The following is a 17,776-nucleotide window of genomic DNA, read 5'->3' as shown; positions in this document are numbered from 1 at the left end:
GGCATCATCGTAGCTCACTGCAATCTCAAACTCCTGGCCTCAAGCCCCCCTCCTGCCTCAGCCTCCTGAGTAGCTGGGACTACAGGCCCATGCCATGATGCCTGGCTAATTTTTCTATTTTTAGTAGAGATGGGGTCTCACTCTTGCTCAGGCTGGTCTGGAACTCCTGAGGTCAAGTGATCCTCCGCCTCAGTCACCCAGAGTGCTAGGATTACCGGCGTGAGCCACTACGCCCGGCCTCTGGTTTCCCCTTGGTGAGTGGCTGAGCTCTGGATGGATTAAGTTGTAAGAGAGACGCTGGGGGTGAAGGCATGTTGATGTTCTCAGACAAGAGTTCCCTGAAAGTAGGAACATAGCACTCCTGTCACGACACCATTCTTCCCAACACAGGCAGACTCAACTCCTCCAGAAAGGTTAAAGCTTCTACCCTGCCCCTTGAGAGTGCAAACTGTCACCCAGCCCTTGGAGTGTAGTATACGCCTTGAAACACAGAGGGCTCTCAATGAATGCTTTCTAGACAAATACACAAACGCAAGAATCAATGAAAACAGAAAGTTACTGCCTCCCAGACACTGACACTGATTTCTGGGAATACAACGCCCATGCCAGCCACTGGGCTCATCAGAAATCCACACATGTCCACGTGGTCAACCCGCATGGACACAGAGTCACTGTGTGCACACACCCACGGGTATGATTATGAGATAAGCATGTCCCTGTGCCCAGCATAGCCAATGCTGGGGCCATGGTCCCTGAACATTCATAGCCACTGAACATACATATACACACATGGAGGATACAGACACACTCCTACGGGGCCAGGACTTCAGTGAGTCAAGTTGTGCAAGTGCAGAGCTGGATCCCATCTTTGTTTGAAATTTTGATATTTTGCTCATCATAAACTTTACATTAATTTTGAGTTTTTAAAAATATTGCATTAAAATATTTATCTTGGTTACTGAGTCTTTTGGCATCCCCTTAATTTTTTTTTTTTTTTTTTGAGACAGGGTCTTTCTCTGTTGCCCAGGTTAGTACGCAGTGGCGTTATCATAGCTCACTGCAACCTCAAACTCCTGGGCTCAAGCGATCCTCCTGCCTCGATTTCCCAAAGTGCGAGGATTACAGGCATGAGCCACCATGCCTGGCCTAATTTTGAATTTTCTTAAAATATTGCATTAAAATATTATTTATCTAGGTTACTGTTTTGGCATTCCCTTAAATTTTGCACCCGAAAGCGAATGCCTCACTTGCCGTACCCTGGCCTGCCCCCCCCCAAACACGTGCGCGCGCGCACACAGACACACACAGACACACACACACACACACACACAGACACACACACACACACACACACACACACACACAGAGGTACAAACCCGCGCACCTTCACATGGACACACAATCCCTGCACAAACCTGATTCTACCACTAGATGTCGCCCAAGCTCCTTAATCGTAGGCCCAGCACCAACCCAGCTCTTCCCCACACCAACACTAAGATTTCTTTTAATTTCCCTCCATCAGGGCATTTACATATTCTAAAGCAGCCCGGGAAGAGCAGCGTCTTAACCCTAATAGTGGTGTCCTTATAGGCGTGCGGAATTTCAGGCATAAAGAAGATGGGTTTTCTTGATGTCTCCAATCCAGGAGTGAGAGGAATCCTACAGTTCGAGAAAGACTGTGTATGTGAGGGAGTCCATCCATCCATCCATCCATCCATCCATCCATTTATTCATTCCAAAGATATTTGTTGAGCACCTGCTGTGTGCCAGGCTCTGTTCTAGGCACTGGAGAGAAAACAGAGCTCACTGGACCCCGAAGAGCTGCTGCTCTAGTGGGAAGACAGAGGGTGCATGAGTAGACAAATCATAGAAATGTAGCAACAAAGGCTATGAAGAAAAATAAAAGAGTAAGTGCTCACAGAGTGGCAGTGAAGGGGACTATTTTAGGTGGCTGTTCAGAGCAGGCCTCTCAGAGGAGGTGACATTTAAGCAGAAAGAAGACAGGGAGTCAAGTAGCTACCTGGGAAACAGTGTCACAGGCTGAGGGAATGGCAAGTGCAAAGGCCCTGAGGCATGTGATCTAAACTGAACTATCCCCCTCCCATCCTGGGGGGACTCCAGGAAAGAGTTGACCCCAAACCCAGATAGTGCCAAAGATGTAGCTAGATCTTAGGGAGGACTTCCTGGTGGTCAGGAAGAGGGCGTCTTCCCCACAGGGAAGATGGTGGGGCTTGGAGCTCTCTGGTAGCTTCATGTCACTCATGGGCCAGAATCCAGAACCTCTTGGGCAGACCCTGGATGTACGGACAGTGCCTCTGATAGGTCCTACTTTCCTGCTCTCCAGGTCAAATCCAAACTCCTGCCCTCAACACACAGGTTCCTAAGCAGTCTAACCTCTCCTGGCTTTCCTGGTCTCATCTGCCCTCATTGTCCCCCTAACTCACTCCGCTCCAGCCACACCAGTCTCCTCCTCACTGCTTTTGAAACACACCAAGCTCATTCCCACCCCAGGGCCTTTGCACTTGCCATTCTTCCTGCCTTGAATGCTCTTTCCCCAGACACCCACAAGATCCCCTCTCTCACCTCCTTCAGGTGTCACTTCAAATGCCACTTCCTTAGAGACACCTTTCCTGCCCACATGTGTTTAGTCACCACCCTGCCTCCATCTCTCTTTAATCCCCTTTATTTATTATGCTTCATGCCCCTTGCACTGTATTATACATTTATTTAGTTGTTGACATTGTATTATATATTTATTCGGTTCTTGTCTGTTTCCTCTGCCAGAAGGTCAGCTCGAGGAGACCAGGGACTTGACGACTTGGTCTGTGGCTGTATCCCCAGTGCTTAAGCGTATCTGTTGATTGAATGGATGGATGAATGAATGATTTCTAGGAAGGACCCCTGGTGGAACCGAGGGCCCTTCAGGGACCAGGGAGGGGTCTCTGAGAAGGCGGAGCGCAGGCAGAGCATCCTCTCCGTACATCCCTACCTTCCCTGGGGCCAGGCCGGGGGCTGAGACTGTTTTAGGAGCATGTAGTGCCCGCGGTGGCCGCCTGGAGGCACTGCAGCCTGTGGCAGGACTCCACCAGCCCCGCCCTAACTGATTACCTCATTTAGCCCCGCCCCATCTGCCGTTTAGCCCCGCCCCCAAAGCATCTCCCTCCCAGCCCTGGGGTCTTTAGGATTCACCACCCCACCAAGGGCGCCTCCCACAGCAGACTCTGGCACCCCAGCCAATCTTGGTGGGAAGCCAGGAAATCTACGGTCCCCTAAGGGCTACCAGGGGTCCGGGACAAAGTCCAGGTGGTGGTTCCAAGGATCTTTCCTGCAAACCGAATTCCCCTTCATTCCTGGTTCATTTTTTCCAGCAGTTTCTCAAGTGTGTGCCTCTTTGGGGGGGGGGGTCTCTTTTCTCTCTCGGGTATCTCTCTTTGCTTCTTTCGGCTTATCAGTGGAGCACCTAGTGGGTGCAGCCTGATGCCTAGTGCTGGGCACACTCCCCATCCCACCCAGTGTAGGGGTGCTCAGATGGGGAAACCGAGGAGCGAGGGAGGGGACCCCACAACCTCTCCTTGTGGCCTGGACATCCTTCTGTCTAGACTCTAACCTCCATCCCTTCCAACGCCCCCCTCTGGGTGAGTACAAGGGTTTGATTCCTTTCTTATCTTGATCAGGAAAGGGAAGGTGCCCAGACTGTTTCTCTCTTGAGTTTCTACCTAAAAACCCCACTTAGCAATGTCTACACAGGCATTGTCCACACCCATGGAGTAGATTATTTAACAAGAGGCTGAGTGTGTGGGCTCAGGAACCAGACTGCTTGCGTTCAATCCTCTCTCTGCCACTCCTGCGCTGTCCCAGCTTGAGCAAGGGACTTAACTTTTCAGTGCCTCAGTTTCCCTATCTATAAAATGGGGGTAACAATAGCATACACTAGTAGGGAGTTGGGAGAATTAGATGCCTAAGTTCATGATGTGTGCTTCAAACAGCACCCGCACATAATAAGCATTTAATGAATGTTCGCTGTCATTGTAATGATTGTTTTATTATTTTTGATACCGGTTTCCCTCTGAGCTCCTGCAGATCTGAGAACTTGGGGGTGCTCCCAACCCCCACCCCAAGATGGAGGAGGAAAGAGGTTTCCCAAGAGCTGAAGAAAGCTTGGATGCCCCACATTTTGCAAAGCTCCCCAAGCCTGCCCAAGAGATGGGGTACCCTGGGCAGAGAAACGCGCTTCTGTGAGGGAATGAATGGGGTGTGCTAGAAGCCAACACACACGTGCATGGATGGACACGTTTGCACACACAGCCTCTGCACAGGCACCCTCATTTAGAGTGATGTACTCAAAGGCACACAATGGCACACGGTCACCTCAAGGCTCTCACACAGCTACACACCTGGTCACACACGTATTGTACAACACGCAGGCATGGGGACACTGTCACACACAGACTCTTCCCGCACGTACAAACACCCTCTCCCGATCACACCCCAACTCAGGCACAGTTGGATAAACACCCCCACAGCCACACACACAAACTCCCCTCGGTCACACCCAGCCACGACACAAAGACACACTCGTTTACCCTGCACAACCCCCCAAGCACCTCACACGCGTCCCCGTCAGTCACTCTCACGTGAGTCCCACCCTCCCTTACCCACACTGGGAGGGCAGGCGAGGAGTGGGGGGGCTTCAGAAGCTGAGCACCTCGGCCATCATCGGGAAGTGATTTGGGGTAAGCGACACCCCAAAACCCCCTGAAGTTTCCCACCCAACCCCACTCAGCTCCAGTGAGATGGCGGGGTGTGGGCTCCGGGTCACTCAGGGGTTAAGAATCCCGAAGCCACAGTCAGGATGCCCCCCCACCCAAACCATCCCAGCTTGAGGTCGGATTTGAAGCCCCCCCTCCCTGGTTTGTCCCCAAGCCAGGGTGGATGTCCCAGCCCCTCCCCCGCTGCGACCCCCCACCCCTCGCCCCTAGCCACTCTGCAGCTCGGGGTCGTGGGGGTATGTGGAGCTCTAAATCCCGTTTCTCCGGGACCCCTCTGAGCCCCCCTCCTCTCTGGGAGCCCCCCGCGCCCGCACCTGCCCGCCGGGCCCCTACCTGTCCCGCGAGGCCTGAACACAGCAGTAGCAGCAGCAGCAGCGGCGGCGGCGGCGGGACCGTGAGCGGCCACATGACGCGCCCCCAGCCCGGCGTCCCGTCCCCCCGCCCGCCCTAGCGGCGCCCGGGCGCGGGGACCGCCACCATGCGCGACCCCCGCCGGCCCGGCTAGGGCGACCCTCCGCCGCCGCCGCCTCCCCCGCCTCGCCGGCGGCCGGGATTCCGCCCTGCCCCGCCCCCTTCGCTCGCTCCCAGCCTTTGTTGCTGGCTCCGCCCCCTGCCCCGCCCCCAGCTCGTCTTTGGGCGCAGACTGAGCAGGGTGTTGGGGGGGAGCGGGGAGCTGGCATTTGCTAGGGGACCTGGGGAGGGGACAAGACCCGGCAGCGCCACCCCAGGCCAGGCCATTCCGGGAGCTGGCCGCGGAGATGGGGGGGGGGGCGCCCGTCACGTGTTTGTCAATTTCACCCTCCCCAGACATTTCCCACTTAGATGTGGGAGGGGACTCAGTGCGGCGGGAGGAGGAAGGGCTGTAGCAAAGAAAATAAATTAGGAGCCCCCCCACCCCCAAAGAACTCAAGAATCAACAGAGAAACCGAGGCACCGTTTGAAATTGGAGGTTGGGAGAGGTGTCAACGCCCGGACAAGGAGAATGGGGCAGAGATGGAGACCGGGAGTGAGAGGGGGAAAAAATAGGGGTGGGGGTGGGGAGGCAGGAGACGGACAGTCAGATAAGAGGGCATGCAGATGGCCAACTGGGTGAGCCTCGCTTCCAAATAGGGCATCTCGTTTTCCCTCTCTCTGGGCGGCCATTCCCCACCTGCCTTCCCGCTGGAAGCCTCCCCGCCTCCGCCACACCTGGGACAGTTTCTCCTCACTCCGTCTCAATAGCCCAAAATGAGAGACCAGATTCCCCAAAGAGAATCAAAATATTAACACCGCCTCCACGCGAGGCCATTTGCATATGAAGGGCGTCCTTGTCCCGTCAGCTTTCTTTTGGGAGGCTCTGCAGCCTTTCTCTGCCTCTCCTCCTTCCAAAAGTGTCCCTAAGTCACCTTTCCTCCGCACAGCTCTTACAATGGCTTTTTGAGGGGGTGGAGGGAGTAAATCAGTCAGTTTATGAAGGAATCAGATGGAAAATACGGGAGATGAGGGAACCTGGCATTTTTCTGACCCTACTGTGGGAGAACACATGTTATTGATGGTTTTCGCAGGTCAACAAGGACGAAGAGATCCATGTCTGACAGACCTGGGTTCAAGCCTAGTTCTGTCACTCCTTGGCCATGTGATCTTAGTCAAAGAGTGTTCCCTCTTTTAGAAGACGTGTTTCTGCTAGGCATGGTGGCTCATGCCTATAATCCCAGCACTTTGGGAGGTGAGGTGGCAGGGTCACTTGAGGCCAGGAGTTTCAGACCAGCCTGGGCAACATAGCAAGACCCCATTTCTGCAAAAAGTTAGCTGGACATGGTGGCACACGCCTGTGGTCCCAGCTACTTTGGAGGCTGAAGCAGCAGGATCACTGGAGCCCAGGAGTTGGAGGATACAGTGAGCTATGATGTGCCACTGCACTCTAGTCAGGGTGACCAAGTGAAACACTCCCTCTTTAAAAAAGAAAAAGAAAAAGAAAAAAAAGGAAGATGACCCATTTCTGCATAGAGTTGTTGGGAGACATCTGTGACTTATGAACAAATAGAGCACCTAGCCAGTGCTCAATTTCCAGAATGCACTACCACAATGACACATAGGATTGAGCACACTGGCCAAGGGATGTGGCCACAAAACAGAACCTGAGCATGGGAAGACATCCCATCCATTCCTCCACCTCCTTTTCCAAATGGGAGATGGTCCTTTGTTGACTCCTCGGGCCAAGCCTGCTGTAGGCATGGGGTAGAAGGAGGACATTGGTTGGTAGACCATGTAAGCTCTTGACCAAGAGTGGGGCCCTTCATTAGGCCTGCATTTCAGGACCATGAACAGTGTCCTCCTTGAGCTTTGGTCACTGAGGTGGTCATTGTCACGGCCAAACTATAGCCTGTGTTGTACGGCTTGGCTTTGGTCAATATACTCTCAGATCCACTCCCCCGACTTTCCCCCTGCTCCCCTCAGCATCAGTGGCATGGCCCTTGCAAACTACATTTCCTAGGCTCCTTTGCCACTGACAAACTACATTTCCCAAGCTTCCTTGCATCTGGTTAGGCTCAGCCAATGGGAGGTCTGGAGGGAGATTGGCGGGTGGGAGGAAAGGAGAAGCCAGGGTGTTTCTCATTTTCCACTTTGAGTGTCTCTAGCAGACACAGTTGGGTCTCTTCTGTGGTGACAGCCCTACTAGGCAGTCCCCGTCATGGCTTAACTCCTGCCAAGTTTGCTGCCGCCTCCTCTTTGTTGTTTCAGCCTTTGGGAAGACGGTGGCTGGCTACTCTGGAGTTGATTCACTGTTTTCAGTGGGCCCTGTCTTGTTGTTGTTTGTTTTTTTAGAGATAGGATCTTGCTCTGTCCCCTAGGCTGGAGTGCAGTGGTGTGATCATAACTCACTGCAGCCTCAAACTCCCGGACTACCTCAGCCTCCTAGTAGCTGGCGTGCACCATCACACTCAGCTAATTTAAAAAAATTTTTTGTAGAAACAGGATCTGGCTATGTTGCCCAGGCTGGTCTTGAACTTCTGAGCTCAAGTCATCCTCCTGCCTCGGCCTCCCAAAGCACTGGGATTACAGGTGTGAGCCACCACACCTGGCCCAGTTTGCCCTTAAAACCTACCTAATACCTCTGTGACTAATTCTCCATATTAAATTCTCTCTATTGAACTACCTGGCACAGGCTCTGCTATTCTGACTGGCCCCTAGCCAATACATTCAGTGTCATGGTCATTGACTATTGTGGTCAGTGCAATTTCAGTGTCCTGATCATCTGTGGTCAGTATCCTATTGAACTGCACTCTGTGCTGCCATCAGCATCCTGGTTCTGCTGGGGACCAGCACTGTGGTCAGTAATGTGGTCACCACTGGTCATACTTGGCTGTGTTGTGGTCAGTGTGGTGACCACACTTGTGGCCAGTTTCCTGGATACCTTGTGCTCAGTGTCACAATCACTGTCCTGGTGCTGTGGTCAATTGTCCTGAGCTTGCTTAGGATAGTGACCTGGCCGTGCTATGGTCAAAATTATGATCAGGTTGTATTGTGGCCAGGGTCATGATCAGAGTCCTGGTTGCCCTGCTGTCAGCTTCAAGGTCACCATTGTGGTCAGTGTTCTGATGACCACAGAGTTGTACAGTGTAGTGGTCAGAATTGAGGACCATCACTGAAGAGAGATCAGGATAAACTTTTCAAGGATCTCATGCGGCAAAACTGGTAAACGGGGTGTTTCAGAATCTGGCAGTAGGCAAAGGTCACTCTCGGTAACACGTAGGAAGCAGGGCGGAGGGGCATTGAATCTCACCATCTGGTCACTGGGTTTTCCTAATTGGTGCTTGGGCAGACATTGGCTCTACTCTCCTGGGACCCATTCATGTGTCCAGTCAGAGGAAGACACAGCCCAGGGCTTTGTTTCCCCACACCCTGCACAGAGCCCAACATTGAGAAAATGGTCAAAAAGTTAGTGAATGAATGAATCTACACCATGCATGTCTACACATGCCTTTGCTCTTGCTGGTCTATGTACATATTATTTAGGGATCCTTTAGTTGCAATTGGCAGAAACCCAATTTAAACTGGGTTAAGCAAAGAAGAGTATCTATGAGCTCATATAACTTAAAAAAATAATAATCTGAGGTGATGGAATTCAGGCATGGCTGGAACCAGGGGTTTTGTTATATTATCAGGATTCTCCCTCAATATCTCATCTCTCATTTCTCATTCCATGCTATCCTCTGTGAGGGAGTCTCTTTCAGCCGAGAGGTGACAAAGATGATTCCCAGAAACTTCTATCTTCCAAACTCAGCAATATCAGCAAAAAGAGAGCCTGAAAAATAATGACTTTTATATGGTCTATCCAAAGTCATGAGCCTATCCTGAACCAATTATGTGATCATGTGGCTTGGCTAGACCTGGCTCACAGATCATCCTCCTGGAGCTAGAGTGGAGTTAGCCTCACTCAGCCTACATTGGATAGGAAATAGGGGGTTAGAAGGATATGGAACTTTGACCATTAAAATAGGGAAAGGATGCTGTACAAGGATGCTGTACATCCACAAAAGATGGTGGGTTGGCTCTTGGCACCATCCCTCCCTCCTAGTGTACATTCCTGTATTGCAGAGCCTGCAAAGCTAATAAAATGCTTCCAGACTCCCTTGCAGCTAGACTTCTGTATGCCAATTAGTTTCTGTCCATTAGAAAGGTGAGAAGTGTGTGGTAGAAGTGAGTGGAAGTCATTTTCCTGCTGTGTTGCTGGGACTACAGGTATGAGCCAGGACACCCAGCTAATTTTTCTATTTTTAGTAGAGATGGGGTCTTGCTCTTGCTCAGGCCAGTCTCAAACTCCTGAGCTCAAGTGAGCCTCCCACCTCGGCCTCCCAGAGTGCTAGGATTACAGGGGTGAGCCACTTGGGAGCTACTTGGGAGGCTGAGGCAGAAGGATCTCTTGAGCCCAGGAGTTGGAGACTGCAGTGAGCTATGATCACACCACTGCACTCCAGCCTGGGAGAGAGAGTGAGATTCCTCTCTCTAAAACAAAAAAGGAGCACTGCTCACCTTCCATGTCCCAGAAGAGGCACCTAAGGGGGACTTGGGGGTCCTGACAGACTGTTCCATCTTTCCACTGTTTAGCCTCACTCTTTCCTTCTCTTGGGCATTTCTCAGGGCAGAACTACTACCCGCCGCCACCCCCACCCCCAGGAGTTGCTTTCCTCCAAGCATGTCACACACACATGAACATGTGCAGACATGCTTAGTGACCTCGTTGTGGGGATGGAAACTGGGCCCCCGGTTTCCCAGACGTGGCTTCAAGCAAACCGACATTTGAACACACAACACAGGCACACAGCCAGCCAGGGACAACACACCAGGATACCCGGTTCAGGCACAACAGCTCACAGAGATGCACACCCACCTTCAGATGATGGAAGAACAGTCAGAGGCGAATCAGCCACAGTTGCCCTTGAATGGGCACTCAGGAATACACACAGATCTGCGACACACGGCCCCATTTATATAAAGAAATACACAAAACCCACAATTCAGACACACAGCTTACACACAGATCCCCACTATAGGCACGCTCACACATCAACACACTCATGCACTTGCAATATAGTCACACAAAAGCACACACAGGCTGGGCATGGTGGCTCACGCTTGTAATCCCAGCACTTTGGGAGGCTGAGGTAGGAGGATCACTTGAACCTAGGAGTTTGAGTCCAGCCTGGGTAACACAGCAAGACCCCATCTATAAAACTTTTTTTTTATTTAGCATGAGGTCAGGAGTTCAAGACCAGCCTGAGCAAAAGCAAGAGCCTGTCTCTACTAAAAATAGAAAAAATTAACCAGGCATTGTGGTTCATGCCTACAGTCCCAGCTACTTGGAAGGCTGAGGCAAGATGATCACTTGAGCCCAGGAGTTCAAGGCTGCAGTGAGCTATGATTGGCCCACTGCACTCCAGCCTGGGCGACAGAGCGAGACCCTGTGTTTAAATTAAAAAAGAGAGAAAAGAAAGAAAAAAAAGCACACACCAGCACACAGGTCACATACACACACATACAGATTCATAAGACATGTGGTTAATACGTGAACACACCCACAAACCCGCAATACAGTCACACAAAACAGGCAGAGAATTCACGCACCAACGGACCCACAGGGGCCCACGAGGCAGATGTCCTCTGACACGCGAAGCCCAGGCAGCGTGGGAATGAGGCTATGAGCAGGGAATGAAATGGCCAGGATGACTCAAGGGGCCTCTCTGGGGCCGGAGGAGGGAAGAAGGGAAGGAGGGCACGCGTCCAGCGCATGTGGTTCCTATTACGGGTCTGGGAATTGAGAGATGAGCTGGCGGGAAGAGGAGACCCAGGAACGCTTCCCAGCTCTGCCAAAGCAGGAAGAAGCAAAGCCCTAAATGAGGTTATGTGGCTGGATCTTGGCTCAGAACCACAGCAGCTCCTGCTGCAGAGTGGCCTGCCCCAAGCCAGTCCCAGTCGGAGCTCTTTTCAGCCACTACCATGGTCCCGGGAAGGGTTTCATAGGAGAGGAAAGTGAATCTCGGAGAGGTGAAGCTACTTGCGTGAAGTCACACAGCAAGGAAGTGGTAGAGCTGGGATTCGCACCCAGGTCCCTGTGCAGCCCACGCCTCTGCCCCCACCCCGTGGTAGACACAAGGACTCCTCTATTTGAGAAACAAATAGAGATCAAGTGCTCACGCCAGGCCCAGACAGCACTGGATTTGTGGCTATGAACATGGCAGCCCCCATCCTCAAATAGCTTAGGGTTAAGAGCGTGAGGCAGAGCACAGTGGCTCATGCCTGTACTCCCAGCACTTTGGGAGGCCAAGGTGGGAGGATCGCTTGAGACCAGAAGTTTGAGACCAGCCTGGGCAACATAGCAAGACCCCATCTGTACAAAAAAATGAAAAAAAAATTAGCCAGACATGGTGATGCACACCTGTAGTCCCATCTACTAAGGAGGCTGAGGTAGGAGGATCGCCTCAGCCCAGAAGCTCTCCAGCCTGGGTGGCAGAGTGGGATCCTGTCTCAAGAAAAAAAAAAAAGAAAAGAAAGAAACAGTGTGGTGTGTGGTGCACACACACTGGAGCAGGGTTCTCTGAGCAGGTGTTTGGAGGGCCTTGATCTAGCCTGAGGTGGTTGCCATGTGGGAGTGACAATTGAGCTGAAACCTGAAGGATGAGTCGCAGCTGGCAGGGTTTGGTGTGCAGAGAGACGAGCTGATGCAAAGGCCCTGAGGCTGCAAGGAGCCAAGGGGTAGGTCACCTGGTGAGGGATGATGACAGGTGTGCCAGAGCCTTCAGGTAGAAGGACTTACTTGGACTTTCTCTTGGGGCCAATAGAAAGTCTTCGAAAAGTGGTGAGAAGAAAGGGACATGGTGACGTTTGGGTGGACAGCATAAAGTCTACACCCAAGACGGCTAAAGATGCTCCTTCCCCATAATCCAGAAACTCCACTCTTAGGAATCTGCATACCCTGGTAATGCTTATCCATGTGCACAAAAGACACATGCCAAGATGGTTAAATAGAAACAAAATGCCAAGATGGTTAAACTCCTAAAAGTTCATGAGTACAACTAACAACTACACAGAGGTCAGGTCACGTGCTGCAATTGAAAAGACAGGCTGAGAAATACTTGTATCTACCCAGAGGAGATGCAGAAACCTCCGGTTGAGCTAACAGAGCAAGTTGCAAAAGAACGTGTTCAATATTGTACCAGTTAGAGGTCTTTTAAAACCCTGCCAAATCATGTGTGTCATTCATGGATACGGCCCTTCGTATGCAGTAAACGTGGAAAAACATTCTCAGACAATAATTCCTGCAATGGGGAATGAGTGTTTAATGGGGATGGAATTTCAGTTTGGGAAGATGAGAAAGTTCCAGAGGTGGATGGTGGTGATGGTTGCACAACACTGGGAGTGTACTTAATGCCACTGAACTATACATCTAAAAATGGCTAAAATGGTAAATTTTATGTATATTTTACCACAATGAAAAAAAATTGTCAGTTCCACACGCTACCCACACTTGAAGAAAAGAGATGCAGTGGCAGAAATGTATACAAGAGGCATCAATTGTGTGTGCAAAGCTTTATTTCTTAGGCGGGGTGGTGAGCACATGAGTACTCATGATAAAATTATCTATATATGTATTTTTTAATAAAAGCAACACTTTTATAACATTTACCAGGTGGTAGGCATTGCTTTAACTATTTGATCTATTTTAACTAATTTAACTCTCACAATCTAATACCATAGGTGTTTTTGTTCTTGTTGTCTGTCTGTTTTTATTTTTTAGAGACAGAGTCTTGCTCTGTCACCCAGACTACAGTGCAGTGGCGCCATCATAGGTCACTTTAACCTCGAACTCTTGAGCTCAAGCCATCCTCCTTCCTCAGCCTCCCAGGTAGCTGGACCTACAGTTGTATCACTGCACCCGACTAATTTTGAAAAAATTTTTTTGGTTGAGACCGGGTCTCGCTATGTTGTCCAGGCTGGTCTTGAATTCCTGGCCTCAAGCGATCCTTCCACCTCAGCCTCCCAAAGCTCTGGGATTATGGACAAGAGCCACCATGCCCAGCCCCATAGGTGTTATTTTTTTGCCCCACTTCACAGCTGCAGAGGCTCAGAAAGACAATGTCATCTCCATCATTGTGGAGGGAGCTGGGACTTGGACCGGGTGGCTTGGCTCTAACCACTACGCAGTACTGCCGCCATACACGTTCCAAATTTTATTTATCAGTTTTATAAGATTAGGAACATATCTGAGAAAAGGTTTTGTCCTGGAGGGGTGTGACAAGGGGCTCAAAGAACTTTCCAGAGTGCTGAAAACAGTCTACATCTTGTTTGGGGTGGTAGATACATACGTGTAGACCATTGTTAAAACGTATCAAATGGAACACTTAAGATTGGTGCATTTTATTATATATAATGTGTACCTCAAGGAAAGAATTTTTAAAAGAAATGTGCCCAATCCAGCACCCCCACTTCTGAGTATATATACAGCCAAAAGAATTGAACGCAGGAGCTTGAAGAGATATTTGCACACCCGTGTGCATAGCAGCATTCATCACAATGGCCAAGGGACGACGAAAGCAACCCAATGTGCATCCACAGAGGAAAGGATGAACAAAATACGGTGCATTCAAACAATGAAATGTTATTCTACCTTTAAAAGGAAGGAAATTCTGATCCTTTTCTAATTCATAAATGTGATGATTGAGTTTTCACAAGCCTGTGTGAGCTATGCCTCCCTCAAACCTTGTTATGACATCAGCATATCTGATGGGGGTGGGGGGAAGGAAGGAAGGGAGGGAGGGAGGAAGAAAGGGAGGGGGGAAGGGAAGGAGGAAGGAGGGAGAAAGAAAGCAGAAAGAAAAATAAGAAAAGAAAAGGAAGGAGATTCTAATGCTTGCTGCAACATGGATGGACCTTGAGGACATCGTGCTCAATGAAATAAACTAGACGCAGAAGGACAAATCCTGTGTGATTCCACTCACAGGAGGTCCCTAGAGTCGTCTGATCCACAGAGACAGGAAGTAGGATGGTGGGGGCCAGGGGCTGGGGAGGGGACGGGGAGTTAGTATTTCATGGGGACAGAGTTTCAGTTTGGGAAGATGAGAAAGAAAGTTCTGGAGATCTGTTGCACAGCAATGTAGTGTACTTACTATCACCGAACTAGACACTTAAAAATGGTTAAGATTTAAGTAAATCTCATTATGTGGTTTTTTGCCACACTTAAAAATAAAATAAGAACTATGCCAAGGGGAAGTGGGATGTAGAAGGGAAATGAATCCAGGGTGGGTCCGCATGGCACATGCCTGCCTGCACATCTGTTTTTGTCAGTATCTCTGGGAATGGCTATGGGAGACATTTACATGACTACTTCTTTGTATTAACCTCTGCTTCAAGGATGCCTTCTCCAGGAAGTCTTCCCTGACCACCCCATCTCAAAGAATATCCCTTCCCATTTCCCTCCTCTGCCTTATTTTTCTTCATAGCACCACCTGATGTATTATTTATGTATTTACTTTCTGCCTGTCAATTATACTACAGCAGCGGTCCCCAACTTTTTTGGCATCAGGGACCATTTTCATGGAAGACAATTTTTCCACAGACTGGGGCAGGTGGGCTGGTTTTGGGATGACTCAAGTGCATTACATTTACTGTGTACTTTGTTTCTATTATTATTACATTGTCACACATAATGAAATAATTATACAACTCACCATGGCAGGGATCTTTGTTTTGTTCACAGCTGTGTCCTCAGAGCCTGCAACAGTGCCTGGTGCCTAGTAGTTACTTAATAATTTGTTGAACAAATAAATGGTGTTGGGGGGACAGGACCTCTGATATGGCCATGAATGAGCTTAACTGGGCCTGTATATGTAGCTTGATATGCTGGTGGCATGTCTGTCTGTGTGGGGCTGTGTGTTTCTCTGCGTGACTGCATGCCTAGCACATGCCAGGCGCCAGGGTGCAGTTGTTCTGTGTGCAACAACAGAGGTCTCTCTCTCCCCTCTCTAGGCGTGGCTCTGTGTCTGCAAGTGTAGGCTTGTGAACACGATTTTGTGTTTGTGAAGGAGACTCTGGGTGTGTGTCCAGGCACAACCAGGTGTGTGTGAATACGTGCGTGCCCTGCTATTCAGACAGCATGTCTGAATCCGGATGTGGGTATACTGGGGGTCTGGGAGGTACCCTGCAGCTGTGATGGGGTGACAAGATGAGGGTCTGATTCTGTGGGCCCTTGGTGGGGGTATGGAATTGCGTGTTCCTCTGTCCATGCTGTGCATGTGTAAACTCCCCTACCAGACCATGTCTGTATAAAGCCACAGGCGGCCCCACACTGGCCGCCCCGCCCCGCCCCCAGCTCGAAACACTGGGTGTCAGTAATTGCTCAGGAAGCACAAAGCACTGAGATTAATTATGGCTGCTGAATATGCAAATCAGCTGGGGGTTTTCCCAGCAGCCGCCTGGGTGGCTGCGATGTTGCTAAATAAACACAAGCAGCTTAACGAGGCCCAGAATTTCCTTCTTACACCTTTGTCAATTAACCTTTAATTTAGGGGGTCGAGTTTCTCATTCATTAATGAGCTCTGGATAACTGAAGAGTCCTCATTAGACTCTACATTAATTGTCCCTCCCCTCCAAAAATGCCCGCACCAGCATGAGATTGGAGTTGCAAAATCAAGACAGGCTGACCTGCATTCAAACCCAGGGCTGTGTGTTGTGGGCAGTCACATCCCCTGTCTGAGCTTCAGTTTTCTTCCTGCCTCATCTGTAAAATGGGAATGGGATGCCAGGCGTGGTGGCTCACACCTGTAATCCTAGAGCTCTGGGAGGCTGAAGCAGGAGGATCACTTGAGGTCAGAGGTTCAAGATCAGCCTGAGCAAGAGCAAGACCCCGAGGTGTGGTGGTGCATGCCTGTAGTCTCAGCTACTCAGGAGCCTGGGACAGGAGGATTGCTCGAGACAGGAATTTGAGGTTGCTGTGAGCCATGATGATGCCACTGACAGAGTGAGACTCTGTCTCCAAAAAAAAAAAAAAAATCTCAGTGGCTTGCAACAATCAAGTTATTTCTTGGCCGGGTGCGGTGGCTCACGCCTGTAATCCTAGCTCTGGGAGGCCGAGGCGGGTGGATCGCTCGAGGTCAGGAGTTCGAGACCAGCCTGAGCAAGAGTGAGACCCCGTCTCTACTAAAAATAGAAAGAAATTATCTGGCCAACTAAAAAATATATATACAAAAAAATTAGCCGGGCATGGTGGCTCATGCCTGTAGTCCCAGCTACTAGGGAGGCTGAGGCAGTAGGATCGCTTAAGCCCAGGAGTCTGAGGTTGCTGTGAGCTAGGCTGATGCCACGGCACTCACTCTAGCCCGGGCAACAAAGTGACACTCTGTCTCAAAAAAAAAAAAAAAAAAAAAAAGTTATTTCTTGGTCGTATCACCACCGTCTGACAGGGATCTCTTCCAAACAGTGACTCAGGGAGCCAGGCCCCTTTCAAGTTCATTTATGAACTTGAACATGGCCATCTTACACATGTGACCCCCAAGGTAACCATGGAACGGGAGCTGGGAAGAGCACAGAGGATCATGCAGAAGGTTTCATCCCATTGGCCAAGAGCCAGTCACATGGCCTCACCCAAACTGCAAGGGAAGCTGGGAAATGCGTTCTCAAGGATACGTGCCCAAGAACAGGTGGCACTGGTGTTCCCACGTGCGTTCTTGAGTTAAGGATGTTTGGAAGAGGAACTACAATAAAAGGAAAGCAGATCCAGGTCTCCATTTAGGTTGACAGAAGGAAACACAGGATGGAGAAACCAACAGAAATCACCAATCTAGAGAAGAGTTGACCCAGAGAAACACCAGCCCATCAGGGGCCCTTACTGGTGCTGGAGGATGTCTGGGTTCTTTCCTGAATGTGGGATAGATCAAGACCCCTGAAATACTTCAGGTTTCTGTGCAAATGTCACCTCCTCGGTGAAGCCTCCCTGACCACCCTATTTTAAATCATCCCTCACTCCATCCTTCTATACCCATATAATTTGTTTAACTTCCTCTCCCAACAAGTACTACTACCTGAAATCACATTAGAGAGGTGTTTATTCATGTATTATCTGCTTCTCTCAGTAGTAAGACCCTGAACCATATTTTTCTTCTATCCCCAGCATCTAGAAACAGTGCCTGGAATTCCAGAGAGCTGAATGAATGAATGAGGAAGTGAATGAATGAATAAGCTAATCCATCAACCACCGAGCGCCAACACTCTTTGTAGGGTCAAGACCTTTAGCAATATGGATTGAATGAATGAGAAAACCCAGGACAAGTATTCAGGTGGCTTTTGGGGGCTTGGTGGCAAGAATAGTAGGACAAGCAAACCCTGGGTTTTGGGGGGGAAACTCACCCCAGCTGGCAACCTCTACCCACCCAATCTCACCTGACCCAACTCAACCCACATCAGTCCTCCATCCCTCCTAACTAAACTCAACCCAACCGTGTCCATCAGCCGATGAATGGATAAGCAAAATGTGG

The 17,776-nt window shown here is 50.1% G+C and overlaps 1 protein-coding gene and 1 pseudogene across 1 annotated transcript in view; one reads left to right on the top strand and one right to left on the bottom strand.

The window, feature by feature from the left end:
• OLFM2 (olfactomedin 2) overlaps positions 1-5,357 on the bottom strand; it is a 61,833-nt gene extending 56,476 nt beyond the window's left edge. Inside the window, exon 1 of the mRNA XM_045546857.1 lies at positions 5,103-5,357. Coding sequence (XP_045402813.1) covers positions 5,103-5,177 — 75 coding nt within the window. The 5' untranslated portion in view covers positions 5,178-5,357. The remainder of the gene's footprint in view (positions 1-5,102) is intronic.
• An 8,579-nt stretch (positions 5,358-13,936) lies between these two features.
• Positions 13,937-14,033, top strand: LOC123630965 (annotated as a pseudogene).
• The last annotated feature ends 3,743 nt before the right edge of the window (positions 14,034-17,776 follow it).

Source organism: Lemur catta, chromosome 1 (genome assembly GCF_020740605.2).
Source record: "Lemur catta isolate mLemCat1 chromosome 1, mLemCat1.pri, whole genome shotgun sequence".
In the NCBI taxonomy this organism is placed as follows: Eukaryota; Metazoa; Chordata; class Mammalia; order Primates; family Lemuridae; genus Lemur; species Lemur catta.
Note: the sequence above shows the minus strand (reverse complement) of the source record. Positions and strands in the feature narration are given on the sequence as shown.